Source organism: Numida meleagris, chromosome 4, assembly GCF_002078875.1.
Source record: "Numida meleagris isolate 19003 breed g44 Domestic line chromosome 4, NumMel1.0, whole genome shotgun sequence".
NCBI classification, from domain to species: Eukaryota; Metazoa; Chordata; class Aves; order Galliformes; family Numididae; genus Numida; species Numida meleagris.
This window is the reverse complement of record NC_034412.1, coordinates 96,339,628-96,354,706: the sequence shown is the minus strand read 5'-3', so window position 1 is coordinate 96,354,706 and position 15,079 is coordinate 96,339,628. Positions and strand designations below refer to the sequence as shown.

Here is a 15,079-nt window from a genome sequence, read left to right as displayed (position 1 = left end):
AGCCCCGAAGTTCAGGAGAATGCTGCTAACGTTGGCTTATGGGAGAACTTCGGGCAAGAAAAGAAAGCAAGCTCCTCCAAACTGTGGGAAGCTGCCAGGACCCCAAGTAAAAGCTGATCAGCGCCTTTCCTCGCCCTGGGCCCCTTGGATTTGCCGGGGATTGTCATCGCAGAGCCCCCATGGGGCTTCTCTAGGGTCTAGTATGGGGTTGAGCTGACACGGCGGTGGTGAAACCCATGGCCATGGGAAGGATGGGGCTGTGGGACGCCCAGTGGGACCATGCTGGTGGGATGGTGGAGAACCAATAGGGAATCAATGAATGGAAGGAATACAGAGCCATTAATGACTAATTGCCATTCCAGCCTGGGCAATGAGGAGATACCGGGAGGGCTGGAAGGACACAAGACTCATTACCGCCGTTGTTACCGTGTCAGACACCTCCATCCCCAGCTGAGGAGGAGGAGGAGGGGAGACGATCAAGCCCAGGCATTGAGAAAGATGGGGAAAGAACCCACTTTCCATCTTCAGAGCCTTGGTCTTGCCCAAAGCCTCTCGTCATCACGGGATTTTGGTAAAGATGTGGCTTTGTGAAGCCAGAAAACGAACTTTTCGGGAGGGTACCAAGGGGAGGTGAATGGCTTGGTCTGGTCTCAGCACCGATGTGGGGTGAGGTTGTCCTGTTGTGACAAAATCCTCGTGGAGGTGGGGGACGGGGACATCCCAAGTGGCCGAGTCACCCACCAATGCTCCGTGGCTGCCAACAGTCTTCAGACACAGCTCTCCCATGGGGTAGTCTTTAAGCGTAGAGCGTATAAACATGCGGAGTATATCATTTTCCTTTAAAATCTTTTTTTTTTTTTCTTTTTCCTTCTTTGTTTTTTATAGAAATAAATACTTACTTTGTTTCTTTGAAGGGAATTTCACAAAGTCTCTGCGCCGCTTCCAATGGTGATACCTCCACTGGGGCCACGCTCGTGGGATGGTGACAAAGTGGCACATGGGGCCAAAGCTTTGGTGGTTGGTGTTTTTTTGCTGGTCAGGACGTCCCTTGCTTCTTGTGCCCCTGGAATATACGTGTCCAGGAGGTAAGCCCTGGTGGATCTTGTCTGCAGGGTGTGGTAGTTTCTCGCAGGCAGTTTTTGGTGCGCATGAGGAGCAGCCTTCTCCTGGAAGGTTGCTGTCGGTGGGAGACTTCAGGTGCTTCATATCAGGGGTTACAGCCAAAAAAAGGCATGCAACCCTACCCTGCTTCGAGGGAGACAACATGGATGGGTCGAGGAGTGGGTGGAATGGTCTTCTGGAGTTGGAGAGGCAGCAGCTGCCCCCAGCCCACCACCAGCCTCGGTGGTTGGGGTGTTTTCAGGGTTCCTGTGGGTTCCCAGCACTGTGGGAGCTCCAGGCTGAGATCTGATGCTCTCATGATGTGGTTGAGGATGGTGGTACCAGGATGGGTCTACAGATGCTCCATGGCAGCCCGTCACCCAGCAGGACTGGGTGGGATGGGGAGATGCTCTGGGAAGAGCTGGCTCCTCCCAGCCATGCACGCACCACGGGCAGCCCCATAGCCAACAGGCACCAAAACCTTCAGCAGTGTCCCAGGAGAAGAGGAAGATCTTCCCCAGATCTGCTCTTCCCAGTTGGCTTCTTTCAGCTTCCAAGCACACCTGGTTGAGGTGTGGGGTGGCAGGGAGGTTAAGGACATGTCCCTGCTGCTGGCAGTGCTGTGACAAGTGTTCCCTATGGCCTGGGGACCTCTGGCATCTTCTCACCAGGGCTGAGGATGGAGATGCCTTTACCTTGTTGGTTGCCTTTCAAGAGCCTTTTTTCCTTTGGAAAAAAGATGAGTGTTTGGGGGGTGGGAGGTAACGTCCTTAAAGGAAGAAGATAACCAAAAGGGAAAAAAAACAGAAATAAAATAAGCCGTGGACATAGATGTGGGCTCTACCAGGGCTGGTGATTACACCAGCTGCTTTGGATCTCAGGATAATTTGGCCAAGGTTTCTCCTTCAGGCTGCCCGATGAGGTGGCAAAGGTGAGTCCCATGCCAGTTCCTCTCTCCACACAACAGCTCGCTCCAAAGAGCAAGTGGTGGGTGTTGGTGGGGATGGGAGCGTGATCCATGTTTCCTGGTGGATGAGGATGTGGGAGATGATGGTTTATTGCCTTGGCAGAAGGGTTGAGTGGAGAGGATGGAGACCTCTGGAGAGCAACCATTGTTCCCAATGTCCTCTGGCTCCTACAGCCCTGGGATGCAGCTGTGCCATCCAGGCCTGTGATGCTGTGGCTGCTGGTTTCTGGGCAGCATTTACCCACGTTTGGGTGCTCCTCTCACAAATTAATGACATGAAAGTGAACCGGAACCCTGCAGGAATGGCCCTTCCCACCCCACATCCACCGGCCCATGGAAGGAGCAAGGATACTCCAGTGGTGATGCACCGAGCACAGCGCTCTGCGAAGAGCCCATGGGATGGGCTGAGCCATCCTCAGCCTCCATGCCAACAAACAGCCCCCGAAAAAAGGAGAGTTCCAAGAAAAAGGCGTTCCCCAAGCAAGGATCCTTGGCAATGAGCAGCCATGGGGTTCGAAGCCATCTTCCCTCCTGGGAAACAGCATGGACCTGCCCCTTTGGACAGCTGAAAAATTTCCATAAGTAGCACCTTCTCGCCCGTGACACGTTTGTGAGCCGGCCCTGGGGCGAGCGCCGGCTGCTCGCTAAGGCCTGCAAGAGTTTGGGGGTTTTTGTGCATGGGCCGGCATCCCCGAGCTCCAACGGCAACGGAGGAGCAGCGGCGGTGGGTTTGGTTGTGCAGGGCCTCTGGCTCCACAGGGCAGGAGAGGGAATGTGCTTTGTGGTTCCCTGAAGGTCTAGCAGCCTCCTTCCACCTTGATGTGTAGGATCTTGGAGAATCCGGGTCTTTTCCTCAGGGCCTGGAAGAGGAGCAAAGGGTGGGGTTGGTGTGGGAGCTACCACCAGTCCTATGGGGCCAGCAAGGGGAGAACATCTTGCATGCAACCTATGGGAAGGAGTCCCGTCCCCACCTACATCCTATGGGCTCTTGGCTCCTTGCAGGGCTGCCTCAATGCCTCCTAATCCCATGCCCTTGAAGCCAACCGTGGATTTGGTTTCTGCTTGGCTAAAAACACCTTTCATAGAAGCTCACAGAATCGTAGAGTCATGGAATCATTAGGATTGGAAAAGACCATGTCATATCCAACCATTTCCAGGAGACAGTGATAGTTTGGGGCAGATGAGATGTGCAGGCAGGGTTTTCATGGTGTGGTGGTGGGCAAGGAAGGACCTTTCCAAAACTCCTCTTCCATAGGGTGCCCCTGAGGCTGGGGCTGGGTGTGGGCTGGGATTGCTGCTGGCTGCAGGATGAAGTCAATCAGAGGATGGAGAAGAATAGAGGCACGTATTGTTCCCCTTGGACACATTTGGAGGCACCTGCTTTGGGGATCTTGCCCAGGCCAAGTACAGCCCAAACCTTACTGACATCATCATGCAGTGTCTGCAACTTAGTGTAGCCAGTACTATGTAACTAAGATCAACCCTCTTTCTGCTTTCATGGGTGGGTTTTGATGACTGTACAGTGTTAAGGATGTAAGTTGCCCTGGGTGAGAAGTATCAGCCCTTTTCTGTCCTCAGGGAACAAACCTGCAGAGAAGCAGTAACGATTGAGGTCACAGGAAGGAATCACAGCATGCTAGGTCTTGCTTTAGCCTTGAGGACATGTGTATGAAGCAGAGCATGTCTTCAGGATGTCCCCAGTGAGCTAAAAGGTTCTCTATGGAGTGATTTCAGCAATGGAAATAATTTTTCCCCAGGTCCCATAGGGACAAGGGGCTGCTGGCACGTGGGTCACCTGGAACCAGCATCCTTTACCTGGAGTTTATTCACCATTTCTTCAAACATCTTCTTGGCTTCGGGGCTGTGGGGCTCCTTGAAGTAGTCCACAATGCCCACCTGCACGACAATGGACTTCAGGTTCCGGCACACACCTGGGGGCAAAGACACCACCTGGATTTGCCGTGGCTGTGGGGACAGCTTCCCCAACATCTGGGATTTACCCTACAACTCATCATTGTATATTTGGGGAAACCTCACCCTGATGACAGAGTAGACCCGCTCTTGGTGGCCTCCAAGACAGACTCCAGTTGTCCTATTCCATTTCTTCAGTCCTAATTCTTCTTTGGGAAACCTTATCCCACCCAGATGGGTTTTCTCCCAGCTCTTCTTGACCCATCCCTTAAAGAGGGGTGTGGAATCTCCCCTTAGAAGCCTTCCACTACAGAGTTCCTGGCACCTCCCAGTCTCATTGGGGCATTCCTCCCAGTGGGGCTGAGAGGCCCCACCAGATCTTTTTATCTGATGGCCTTTTAGTCAGTGGACAACGTTGTGTCCCTCCTCCACCAGCACTGCTACTCACTGTTGAAGTGCAGCAGGGCTTTGGGGGTGACAGGCGTGGAGGTCAGCACCAGCATCTCCAACCCCTTCAGCCCTTCTCGACACATCTCTGCTGCAACCTCCTGGTTGATCTCCGCCACGTGGTCCAGCTCCAGGACCTGCAGCCTCATGCAGTTTCGGGCTAGAAGGACAAAGAACTCACCATCAGCACCCTACGAGGAAGGGCTGGGGACAGCCGATGGGAGCAAGGTGCTAGGAGGGATGGGTGGCAGCAAGGAAGAGCAAAGTCCACCCATGGTCATTGGAGTGGACTTGCCCATTGAGGTCATCGTGGGGCATCTCCCAGGGGTATACCATGCCCTCAGCAAGGTCCCCTTCTCCCTGTCCCGCTGGAGGAGAGCTACCTACCTAAGGATGCCAGGCCCTGGACGCCACAGCCTGCCCCGCCGATGCCCAGCGCCCGCAGGTGCGGCCAGCACCGCCCGATCATCTGAAGGCAGCGGTTGCTGAAACGCGTTGGCTGCTGGCTGGGGAGAGGAAGAAGGTGTTTGATGTTCAACGTTCAGTCTCCTCAAAACATTCCTGTCTTGGGAAGGAGGTGCCTCTACCCAGCAGCTCTCCATCTTTGCAGCAAGGGATGGGGCTGAGCTCCTGATCCCCCAGCTGACCTCCAGGATGGTTGTTCAACTCACAGGGATCCCACAAGCCAATCTTCATCTGGCACCCAATTTCTCCCCAGCCCAGCAGTCCCCTTGTGCTAAATGGCCCCCACTAGCCCCAGTGTGGCTCTTACCAGGGATGCAGAGGTGCGACCTGGAGAGAGATGATGTCCCTGCAGCCTGCCCCAAGGGCCCAGATGACTTCATGACCCACGGGGTCCGTAGAGCTCCTGGAATGGACACAGAGCACACCCAGTGGGCCCAGCTGATAGCGATGCTGCCCCTGGAGCTGCATCCAGTCATTGTGTATAACCAACCTATAACCATTTCTGTCAGAAATGGTGCTTACAGATGTGCAGTGTCAAGAAAAATGAAGGTGAGGCTGAATGTGATGCTGAAGGTGAGGCTGAAGTTGAGTTTGGAGGTGAGACTGAGCGGGAGGCTGATCGATGAAGGGGAGGTTGAAGGTGGAGGTTGAAGTCTTCCCTCCCATTGGGATGGTCTCACTTGTCACCTGCACAGCTGGGACAGGGAAGGGATGAGAGGTAGTGTGGACATTTCAACTGATGGGTGTCTGTGCCACCACATCTGCATGGGGTTGTTGGCCACTCTGGTGTTTTTGGAGGTGTCAAGATAGCCTCATGAGATGCTGCTGGACTCGTGTAATGGCATGGTGGAGTTTTATCATGAGGTACTCAGCATTTTTGCCCAAGCTGCAGGCTCAGAGGAAGCTTCAGTGTGGCACTGAGAGACATGGTCAGTGGGCATGGTGGGGATGGGTTGGGGTTGTACTTGGGGATCTTAGAGCTCTTTTCCAACCTTAATGATTCTATGATTCCCTGACACCGTTGGCTCCTTGAACTGAGTCAAAGGAGGATCAGTGTCAGAGACAGCTGTCCTGAGATCACCAACACAGACTGAGGCCTCTCCTTACTGTTCCCTCTCAAAGACTGAGGCCACACTTCCTAACTTGGAATGACCTACTTTGAAACTTCAGACAAGCCTAAAATTAAGCAGTGGGTGTTATCGTGACCATTTCACACATCTCCACTGAAGGCGCCTGCCAAGAGCCCCTTGTGAGTGTGATGGGTTAATTAGAGCATGAGTCAGAATCACAGGTTAATGACGTGCCAGGAGCTTGGACTCGCTCTAATGCCTTTGGAAGGGCAATGGATGAATCTTTGGGTTAAACCTGGTGGCACCAGGCTGTCTCACAGTGTGGGGTCCCCTTACAAGAACTGCAGCCAAGCTCACTTGGTTCAACACGAGGCAGCTCCCTGAGCACACTTGGAAGATCTTGAGAAGTGGCCAAGCCTGAGGAGCAGCCTGTGATATCCTCCAGGACCTGGGCACTGCCATGGACCTTGTGTCCTTGCTCTTGGGCAAGGTCTCCAAGTCGGGTCTTTGTGATTCCGTAGCAGAGCCATTCCTCCTTTCCAGGACAGAGTCATCGAATCATCACAGAATCATAGAATAGCTTAGATTGGAAGGGCTGTTAAAGATCATCTACTTCCAACTCCAGACAGAGGGACCCAAAATTCTCTACTCCCCATTAGGAAACCTCATCAGATGGTGACAGATGGAGAACCCATGAAGTGAAACCTCACTGGGATCCAGTTTTGATGCACCATTTCTCCTTTGCCTTTCTCTAACACAAAGCAGTGTCCCCATACCAAGACCCCAGCCACACTTTCAGCTGGGCCAAGCGAGTAAGATGTGTAACAGGATGATGGGAATGGAACAGCAAGGGGAATGACCACATGGGAATGTGCAAGAAGAGGATGAGTGTTGTACGAACATCTCGCACTGTTCTTTGGGTGCACTGGGGCTGGAGACACGGAGAGGTGAGTCTGTGTCATGCTTGGCACAGCAAAGTGGGGTGGGGAAGGGCACCCGAGGGGTCCCAGCGCACTGCAGGGATACGATACCCTGTCATCTCCCAGCGGGGAGCTGCAGGATCCACGTGGGCCATCCTTACCGGTACGTGACAGCCTGCAGGGCCCGGCAGTAGCAGCTGGCCAGCCAGAGCGAGCGGTCGGTCAGCACGTTGGGGCAGTGCGAGATGCGCAGGATCAGCAGGTTGCTGCCCGTTGCCTTCAGCAGGGACTCCAACCCGGCTTCCAGGCAGCCCCTGTGGGGATGGAGGCAGGATCAGGTGCCGGAAATCCATGGAGAGTGGCGTGACCCATGGGTGTTGGTGCCGGTGCCCAGAACCCACAACGGGAGCTGTCAGTCGGGTGGTGAACGGCCGTCGGTGGAGAGGGGACATCGGTGCTCATGGGACATGGTCAGCTCTGAAGGGGTGCTGGGGGTGCCCGGGGCCGCGGGGACTCACCGCGTGCTCTTCATGTAGTCCTCCTTGCTCTCCTTCTTCCCCCGCTGGCGTGGCTTGAGGTTTTGGAGGGTGAGGGAGTGCATCTGGGTGCACCACTGGGACAGCATGGCCAGGAACTGGGGGACAGGGGTGGCCGTCACGGGGGGGTATCCTTGCTGATGTCCCACACCACCCACCCTTGGCTATCAGGGGCAGGCCTTTGTGCACGCCCTGCAGCGCACGCATGCACACACATGGGTGTTTCTGCTGTAAACTGGTGAAAATGCACACGTAAGGGCATGCGTGGACAGAATCATGCATAGAGCTATGGGTGGGTGTGAGCACAACGTGGAAACTTGTGCACAGGTGAGCCCGCGCCCAAAAACACTCATGCACAAGTGCACCCATCGATGCGTGCACCGATGTCCCTTTGGCGGTGACACCAGGAACCCCGCACACATGGACACACAACGCAAGCCAGCAGGATGGCTTCATCCTTCTGGAAGGAGGACACCTCTGCAATCTCACCCTGGACTGTGCCAACACTGTCCCCATACCTTGGAGGAGACCCTGGCGTTCTCCAGCAGCACCCGCGTCCACACGGCCGGGTGCCGGGCCACGAACTTCCAGTCCTTGCACACCTCGGCCGCCCGCAGCAGGGTCTTGGTGTCCAGGTAGGTGAAGATGCAGAAGAGCGCTGCCCGCATCTTGAGGATCTCGGGGCTGATCACCTCGCTGGAGTGGCCCGGGCTGCCCCTCTCCAGCCGGCCCCCCTTGCTCATAGCCCCCTCGGACCTGGCTGTGGGACAGGGGCCATCAGTGCCACTGGCAAAGGGATGCTCCATTGGAGTTCAGAAAAAGAAGGACAACCCAAAACCACACGCGCTGCCATTGCCCATCACGGTGACATCCCATCCCCCCCGTGCATCCTCCCCGTCCTTGTGCCTCCCAGCGCTGTCTCACCCGTCAGCCGACAGCTGCCAGCGGGCCGGGACGCAGCGATGCCGGGCACCTCCGGCTCCCAGCCCTCGGCCTCCGACTCGGTGGTGCGGGATCCCACGTCGGACACATCGCCCTCCTCACCCTCCGTGCTGTTGCGGTAGGGCCGGCGGTGCCAATTTTGGATGGCTTGACGCCGCAGCCCAGAGCCCCGACCGCTGTCCCGCGCCGCGTAGGGATGCCCATCGGCGGTGTCATCGGTGGGACACGGCTCCGCGCTGTCGCTGTCGTAGCAGCCCGAGCTCTGCGACACTGCTTTGGCTCGGCTCGAAGCCCTGGGGTTGGCGATGTCCAACCTCAGTGCTCACCATCACCTCCAAGGGTACCCCAGGGTGAGCGTCCCCTTCCCGTGAACCCATTACAAACCCAAATGGGGCACTCACCCAGTGCTGGAGGAGGAGCGCTGGTTGGGAATGGCATAGGGGCCATGCACGGCTGCCCCCAGCCCCGGGTGCCGCTCTCTCTGTAGGGAGAGAGGACAAAAGGAGCCAACATGGAGAAATGCATCAGATGTGAGAAACGCAGGTGGACTTAGACTCATTAAGGTTGGAAAAGAGCTCTAAGATCAAGTCCAACCCCAGCCCATCCCCACCATGCCCACTGACCACATCCCTCAGTGCCACATCTCCACGGTTCCTGAACACCTCCAGGGACGGTGACTCCCCCACCTCCCTGGCCAGCCTGTCCCTAACCCTAATCCTAACCCACCACTCTTTCAGAGAATAAATTTCTCCTAGTACCCAACCCGAACTTCCCCTGATGCAATTTGAGGCCATCGCCTCTCATCCAATATTTTGGGCTGTCCCAAATGCATCTCCAGCACCGTCCCCTGTACCTTGCCCATGTTCACTGCGTGTAGCAACTAGACACCAACCAAGACCGTTAGTGAATCCCCCCCCACAGTAACCCACGTCCCCATAGATGCCCCCACACCTCCCCACTGATCCCCTTCGCTCCACCAGAGAAGCCACACGATCGTGCCTGTGCCCGCACGGGTACCGGTCGGCCGGCAGCCTTTGCACCCGGAGTGCCACAGCGTCCCAAGCTGCCATTTGGGGTCGTGCCACAGCTGCTGCTGATGATCTGGAGCTGCTTCTCGGCCCGGTCCGCCCGATCCAGCAGCTCCTCGATGAAGTGCTGCAGGCGTACTTTGGCGTTGGCCTCGCGGGCGGCCGTCTCCTTCAGGAACTGGTCGATCTGCAGCACTTCCCTGCAATGGGTTGGGACAGTGGGTGACACTCATCCCCTCTCCATGGGTCTTTTTCCACTCAACCCCATTAAGCATCTCCATCTGGCCAGCACCTGGTCAGGGGTGCTCATGTGCACCACAGTCCACCACCACCCTGATTCGGGGCTAATTCAAGCGCACTGGGGAGCAGGGGATGCTCCTGCATGCAGGATGGATGTGACCACCTCATTTTGGAGGATCCCACATCCCCAGTGCCTCTGCTGGGATGTACAGCCCTACCCAAGTGCCTGCTGCCAGGACTGGGGCCAGGCATGCAATGGAGCAGAGGGAGAAGGGTGGTGACAGTGTAGTATGGATGGTAACGTCCTAGCAATGGATGGTGATGGCATGGCACGATGATGGAGAATGGTACTCTGCCTCATCTGATAAGGGCAGGCTTAAAGGAAAAGCCTTATGGGCAGTCTGAATCCTGCTCAGCTTTATACCCTGTTAAGCCCAGAAGATGCACAGCCTCATAGGCACTGTCATTAATGTGTTAATTAGCAGGAGCTTGGGAGCCTTGAGCCAATGGACGGAGGCAGGCAAGTGAGATTTGCCCTGATGAAGTGCTGCTTCAGTCCTATAAACACATGCATCAGACACACTGCCATTGCATCCCTGCAAATGCATGTGCCCCACAAATGTCCTAGGCATGCACGGCTGCTGAGCACACCCACGCATGCATCACACACACGTGCAGAGCCACGCATGCAGAAGCACCATGGAAACACGAATACACCCGTCCACATGCATGCACTGAGCTGAACCGGATCACGAAGGGGAAGGAGAAAAGGATGCAGCCCATAGAGATGCCATTCATGCCATTGGTTATTAATTGCCATTTAATGACCAATAATAATTGCCCCTAACCCTGCTGCTTGTGCAGTGAGCTCACCAGCAATAATTTGGGAAGGCTCCTGGCGAGGTGCCCCAGAGCTTTGGAAAGCAAATGGGGTGCTGGCACGCGGCCGGCGGTGTAAGGAGATGCTGATGGCTATCTCTTGCATCTCTCATTCCCGTGGAACGGGTGGAAAAACACCCTCAGCAAAGCCGAGGTGCAATCAGCACCGATGGCTGCAAGCAATAGATGCCACCAGCCACCACCGAGGGCTCTGGGGTGTCTCTGGGGGCATGGGCTAGGTTTGGGTAAGGCTACAAGCTTCCCACCTCGCAGCTGATTAAATCCTCCTGGAAATATTCATTTAAGCCAGGGGGATCTTATGGCCTTATCAGACCTGTGGGATGGTGGATGGGCAGGAGGATTTCTCTAAGGGGATGCAGATCCAAGAGGTGGCTTTGGAGCATAAACTAGGTTCTTAGGGGGCAAAGTGCCCATGAACTGAATAAGCTGCATCTGAACCATTAGCCAACCTCCATCTGCCATGTTTCACATCCCTCCAGGCCCTGCTCCGGAGCTGTCCATGCCACTGGCTCTTGTCCTTCTGCTGCACACTCCTGAGATGCCCCTGGTCAACACCCATGGGGCAGCTGATAGCAGCCCCCAAACCTCCAGTCCTGTACACATACACCTCCCAACCAAGAGCTATCCTTATCCAGCACCTGGCATCATCCCGCTCTGCACCCCAGGACCATCTCCAACACCAGCAAATTCCATGGATACGAGCACTGTTTCCTACTCACAGTCATTATTTTGGAGTCAAAATCATTAATGAATGCGTGAAAACAGTGAGGATCAAGACAGGTCTTTGAGGAACCCCACCAGTGCTCCCAGTCCAGCACAACTGTGACTGCCCCTGATCCTCACTGACTTTATAGACACTGCCATGACCTCCAGCTTTGCTAAGAAAATCTTTCGTAACAAGGTCCTGTTTAATAGAGAGACACTGATGGACAAAAGGATCCCAGGCTCGACTGGGGGAATCTCTGGAGCAGCAAGAGGGTTTTGAATGAGCAACACAGGACAAAAATGAAGAGGGGAATGCCACAGTCTTAAATGGCAAGTTGAGGTATTACTGCGTAGGTTACACCACTCTCCTTCTGGGAGAATGATCCTGAATTAGGCATGGCCAAGGTGTCCTCTTCATCTTTATGACCATGAGCATAAACAGGACTCAGCTGTGGGGCCAAAGGGGCAACCCAGCCCTGATTTGGGGGGACGCCCATTGGAGCAGCATGGCCAACACCACGTCCTGCAGCTGGCCACATGCATCCCCAGTGGGATGGCCACGTGCATCCCCAGTTTGGCCATGGACTAGGACTCTGGTGGCTCTTGGACACAATCTCCCATGACAGCTTGGTCATGGACATGGAGGAGCTCAGGTCTACATGGACACTGCCTGTGTGGAAGGAGATGCAAACCCTGATGAGGAATGGTGCCAACGGGCATTGTTCGATGACAGCGTCGGGCTCCTTGGGGCTCTCCACCAGGACTCACTTCCCCCCACCCCACAGAATGGAGAAGGAACAAAGCACTCACTGCTGCTTGCGGGTGAGCTCCTGCTCCTTCTGCACCAGGTCCTGCTTGAGCGAGGCCAGCATCTCCACGCTGACATCCACCTGGCGGGACAGCTCGGACGCGCGGTCCTCCAGCTCCTGCTTCTCCCGGCTGAGCCGCAGGCTCTCCTGCTTGGCTTTCTCCAGCTCCGAGCTCTTGCGATCCAGCTCCACCTGGAGCCGGCCAACCTGCGAGGCGATCTTCTGCTCCACCTCCTCCGTCAGCTTCTCCAGCCTCTTGTCCACCTCCAGCTTCTCGAAGGCGCGGATCTTCAAGCGAGCCAAGCCCTCCTCGTAGGCTGCATCCATAGCGGCTGGCGGCGTTGGGGCTGGAGCCACAGCCTTGCTCCGGGTGAAGATCTCAGTCAATGGGATCTCGATCTCGTGGACATAACGAGGCGAAGGGGAGGAGGATGGAGCCGGCTCCAACTCCTCAGCGGGGACGAGGTCGCAGGAGAAGCGCTGCTCTTTGCCTTGGAAAGAGGTGCTCTCAAAGTAGTCCCGCCGGGTGGCCGGCGTCAACAAGGCCCCGTCGGCGGCCAACGGGAAGACGGCGGCATCGCAGATGCTGTTGGTCTTGGAGAGGACATAGAGGGTCTCGTAGGTGTGGTTGTACTCCAGGTGCGCCCGCAGGGAGGAGAGGCTGCGGAACCGCTTGTGCTCCCCGCACCGCGGACATCGGTAGGGCAGGTCCAGCGAGGCCATCCCTCAGCTACGTGCCCCAACGCCGTGAAACTGTGCAGCTCTGCTCATGGTGCGGGACAGACGGACAGGTGGAATGGAGAATGGGTTGGGGCACGCTGGGTGGTGGGGTCGCAGCTCCACATGGTGGAGTGGGAGCGCTGGGACAGGAGCAGGATTCCAGCAAGTCTTGTGGGATGTCAGCATCGGGTGGTGCTGGGCACTGGAAGGGAGAGGGGGGTTAGCGACACAGGGAGAGTGGGTCCCCAAAAGTCCTTCCTTGGTCCTTCTCAATTCTGTCTCTACATCCATCCTTCCCTTCCCATGTTTCTCCCACTCATACACAACCCTGGGAATGATGCAAAGCACTCAAGAAAGCGTACAACGCCTGGGGAGATCCACAACTCTTGGGAAGATCCATAAACTTTGGGAAGATCCACAATCTTTGGGAAGATCCACAACCTTTGGGAAGGTCCCCAGTCCTTGCGAAGGTCCCCAACCCTTGGGAAGATCCACAACATTTGGGAAGGTCCCCAGTCCTTGGGAAGAAGCACAACCCTTGGGAAGGTCCCCAACCCTTGGGAAGATCCAAAACCCTTGGGAAGCTCCACAACCCTTGTGAAAATGCACAACCCTTGGGAAAATCCAAGGCTCTTTGGAAGGTGCACAACCCTTGTGAAGGTTCACAGCCATTGTGAAAGCTCACAGCCGCTGGGGGGATTCATAGTCATGGGGAAGGTGGACAGCCCATGGGAAATCTCTGTCCATTGGCCCTGAGCTTGCTGGAGAGCGGTGTTCCATGTGCTTCCTGCTCAGGCATGGTGCAAGGAGCCTCTGTGGTACCGGGGATCTCCAGCCCAAGGAGCCTCCCCATGTCCAGGTGGGTCTCACCTCCTCCCAGCATAGGGCGACTTAGTCCCTTTACATCAGCCCATGCAGCTTCACATCAGAGTTTGTCTCCCACGATTGCTTCTCCAGCCCCTCACCACAACCATCAGGTCTCATCACTGCCTTGAGGACGTCCCCATTTCACAGCTGTGATGCATCACCCCATGGTTGCTAGGCTGTCCCTCACCCGTTCCCTCTTGCTACAGGCACAGCCAATGCTCCTCCATCCCAGTTTCCCCCCAGACCAACCCAGACCCATCAGGTTGCTGCTCGGACACAAACACCCGGGCTCTCCCAGGTGGAGATGGGACATCCCCAGTTGAAGGATGGGGTCACCTTGTGACTCCACACATCTCAAGATCCCGCTCCCCATGAGATTTTGGGGCTCAAACCCCCTCCATGGCTGCGGGACCCCCACGCTGCAGTGCTGCAGGGAGGGTCTCCATGGGGACCTGGGTTATGCCCTGCTCCCAAACCCTCCGAAGTATCAAGGGGAAAGCAAGCCCTTGGGAAATGGGAGAAGCCAACTGAAACCCATCCACCAGCACCGCACAGGGCCGGGAGCACCCAGCCATCACCTCCTCCTCTCTCGAGGAATTTGGTTTAATTATTTTAGGTTGTCACCGCGCATGAAACCACCGGCCTGGCACGTTGCTCCAGCTTGAGATAAAACAGCATGTTCCTGCCCCACATTGATACCGTGGTGGTTCCCCTCCCCAGAGCACCAAGGGGGGACCCAGTGTGGGAACATCCCTTGCAATATCCCGCAAAGGGGAAATTCCCATTGCCCTAAAACCCCTCCCGAGCCCCTCTGTACCCCAAAACCATGGAGCTCTGGGGGGATCATCCACTGAACCTTCACCCGTGCTCATCCCCAGGGTGGCTCAGAGCCATCCGTGGCTCAGCACACCCCTCCAAACCATTTTTCTTTTAGGGAAGAATCAGGAAGGGAAAGAGATCCACGCAAATACATCACAATACTAATAATGATAAAAACCCACAGCAGAGATGCTCTGGGAGGGCGCACGGAGCTGCCTGGCCGCTCCTGCAGCCGTCTGCTGGCCTGCTTTGTATTTCGGGGTCGTTACAAAACGCATCCCCGCAGGTGAACCCAACCTGGTTGAGCCGGAGCCCACCCAGCACAAAGCCAACGGGGAGCTTGGTTTCCACCGGGCGCCTTCGGTGGGATGATAAAGCGCTTTTCCGCGTTAGGGCCGGGGCCACAGCACCGTGCCGTGCTGATGCTCCAGGCCTGGATTGCTGCCCGCGTCTCCCGGGGTACCCGAGCCGCCTCGCTCCGTGTTCTCCAGCCTTCATCCACCATCCAGCCCAGGCGGCTCCGAACGCCGCGCGGTCCCAGCCTTGGCCACAGCCACGGCTCCATACAAACCTTCCTCCTTCCCATCCCAAAACGACGACCAGAAAAAAGATTGAAGGGGACCGCTGCCTTG

The 15,079-nt window shown here is 56.1% G+C and overlaps 1 protein-coding gene across 1 annotated transcript; it reads right to left on the bottom strand.

Annotated features, from left to right (window-relative positions):
* On the bottom strand, positions 848 to 14,774 carry FBXO41 (F-box protein 41). Its single transcript, XM_021395298.1, has 12 exons — positions 12,043 to 14,774; positions 9,359 to 9,587; positions 8,761 to 8,840; positions 8,342 to 8,652; positions 7,936 to 8,177; positions 7,400 to 7,515; positions 7,043 to 7,195; positions 5,199 to 5,294; positions 4,814 to 4,932; positions 4,428 to 4,586; positions 3,884 to 3,999; positions 848 to 2,928 (listed from the first exon to the last, which is right to left on the bottom strand). The coding sequence occupies exons 1-12, from the start codon at positions 12,762 to 12,764 to the stop codon at positions 2,866 to 2,868; spliced, it is 2,406 nt and encodes an 801-aa protein (XP_021250973.1). The 5' UTR covers positions 12,765 to 14,774; the 3' UTR covers positions 848 to 2,865.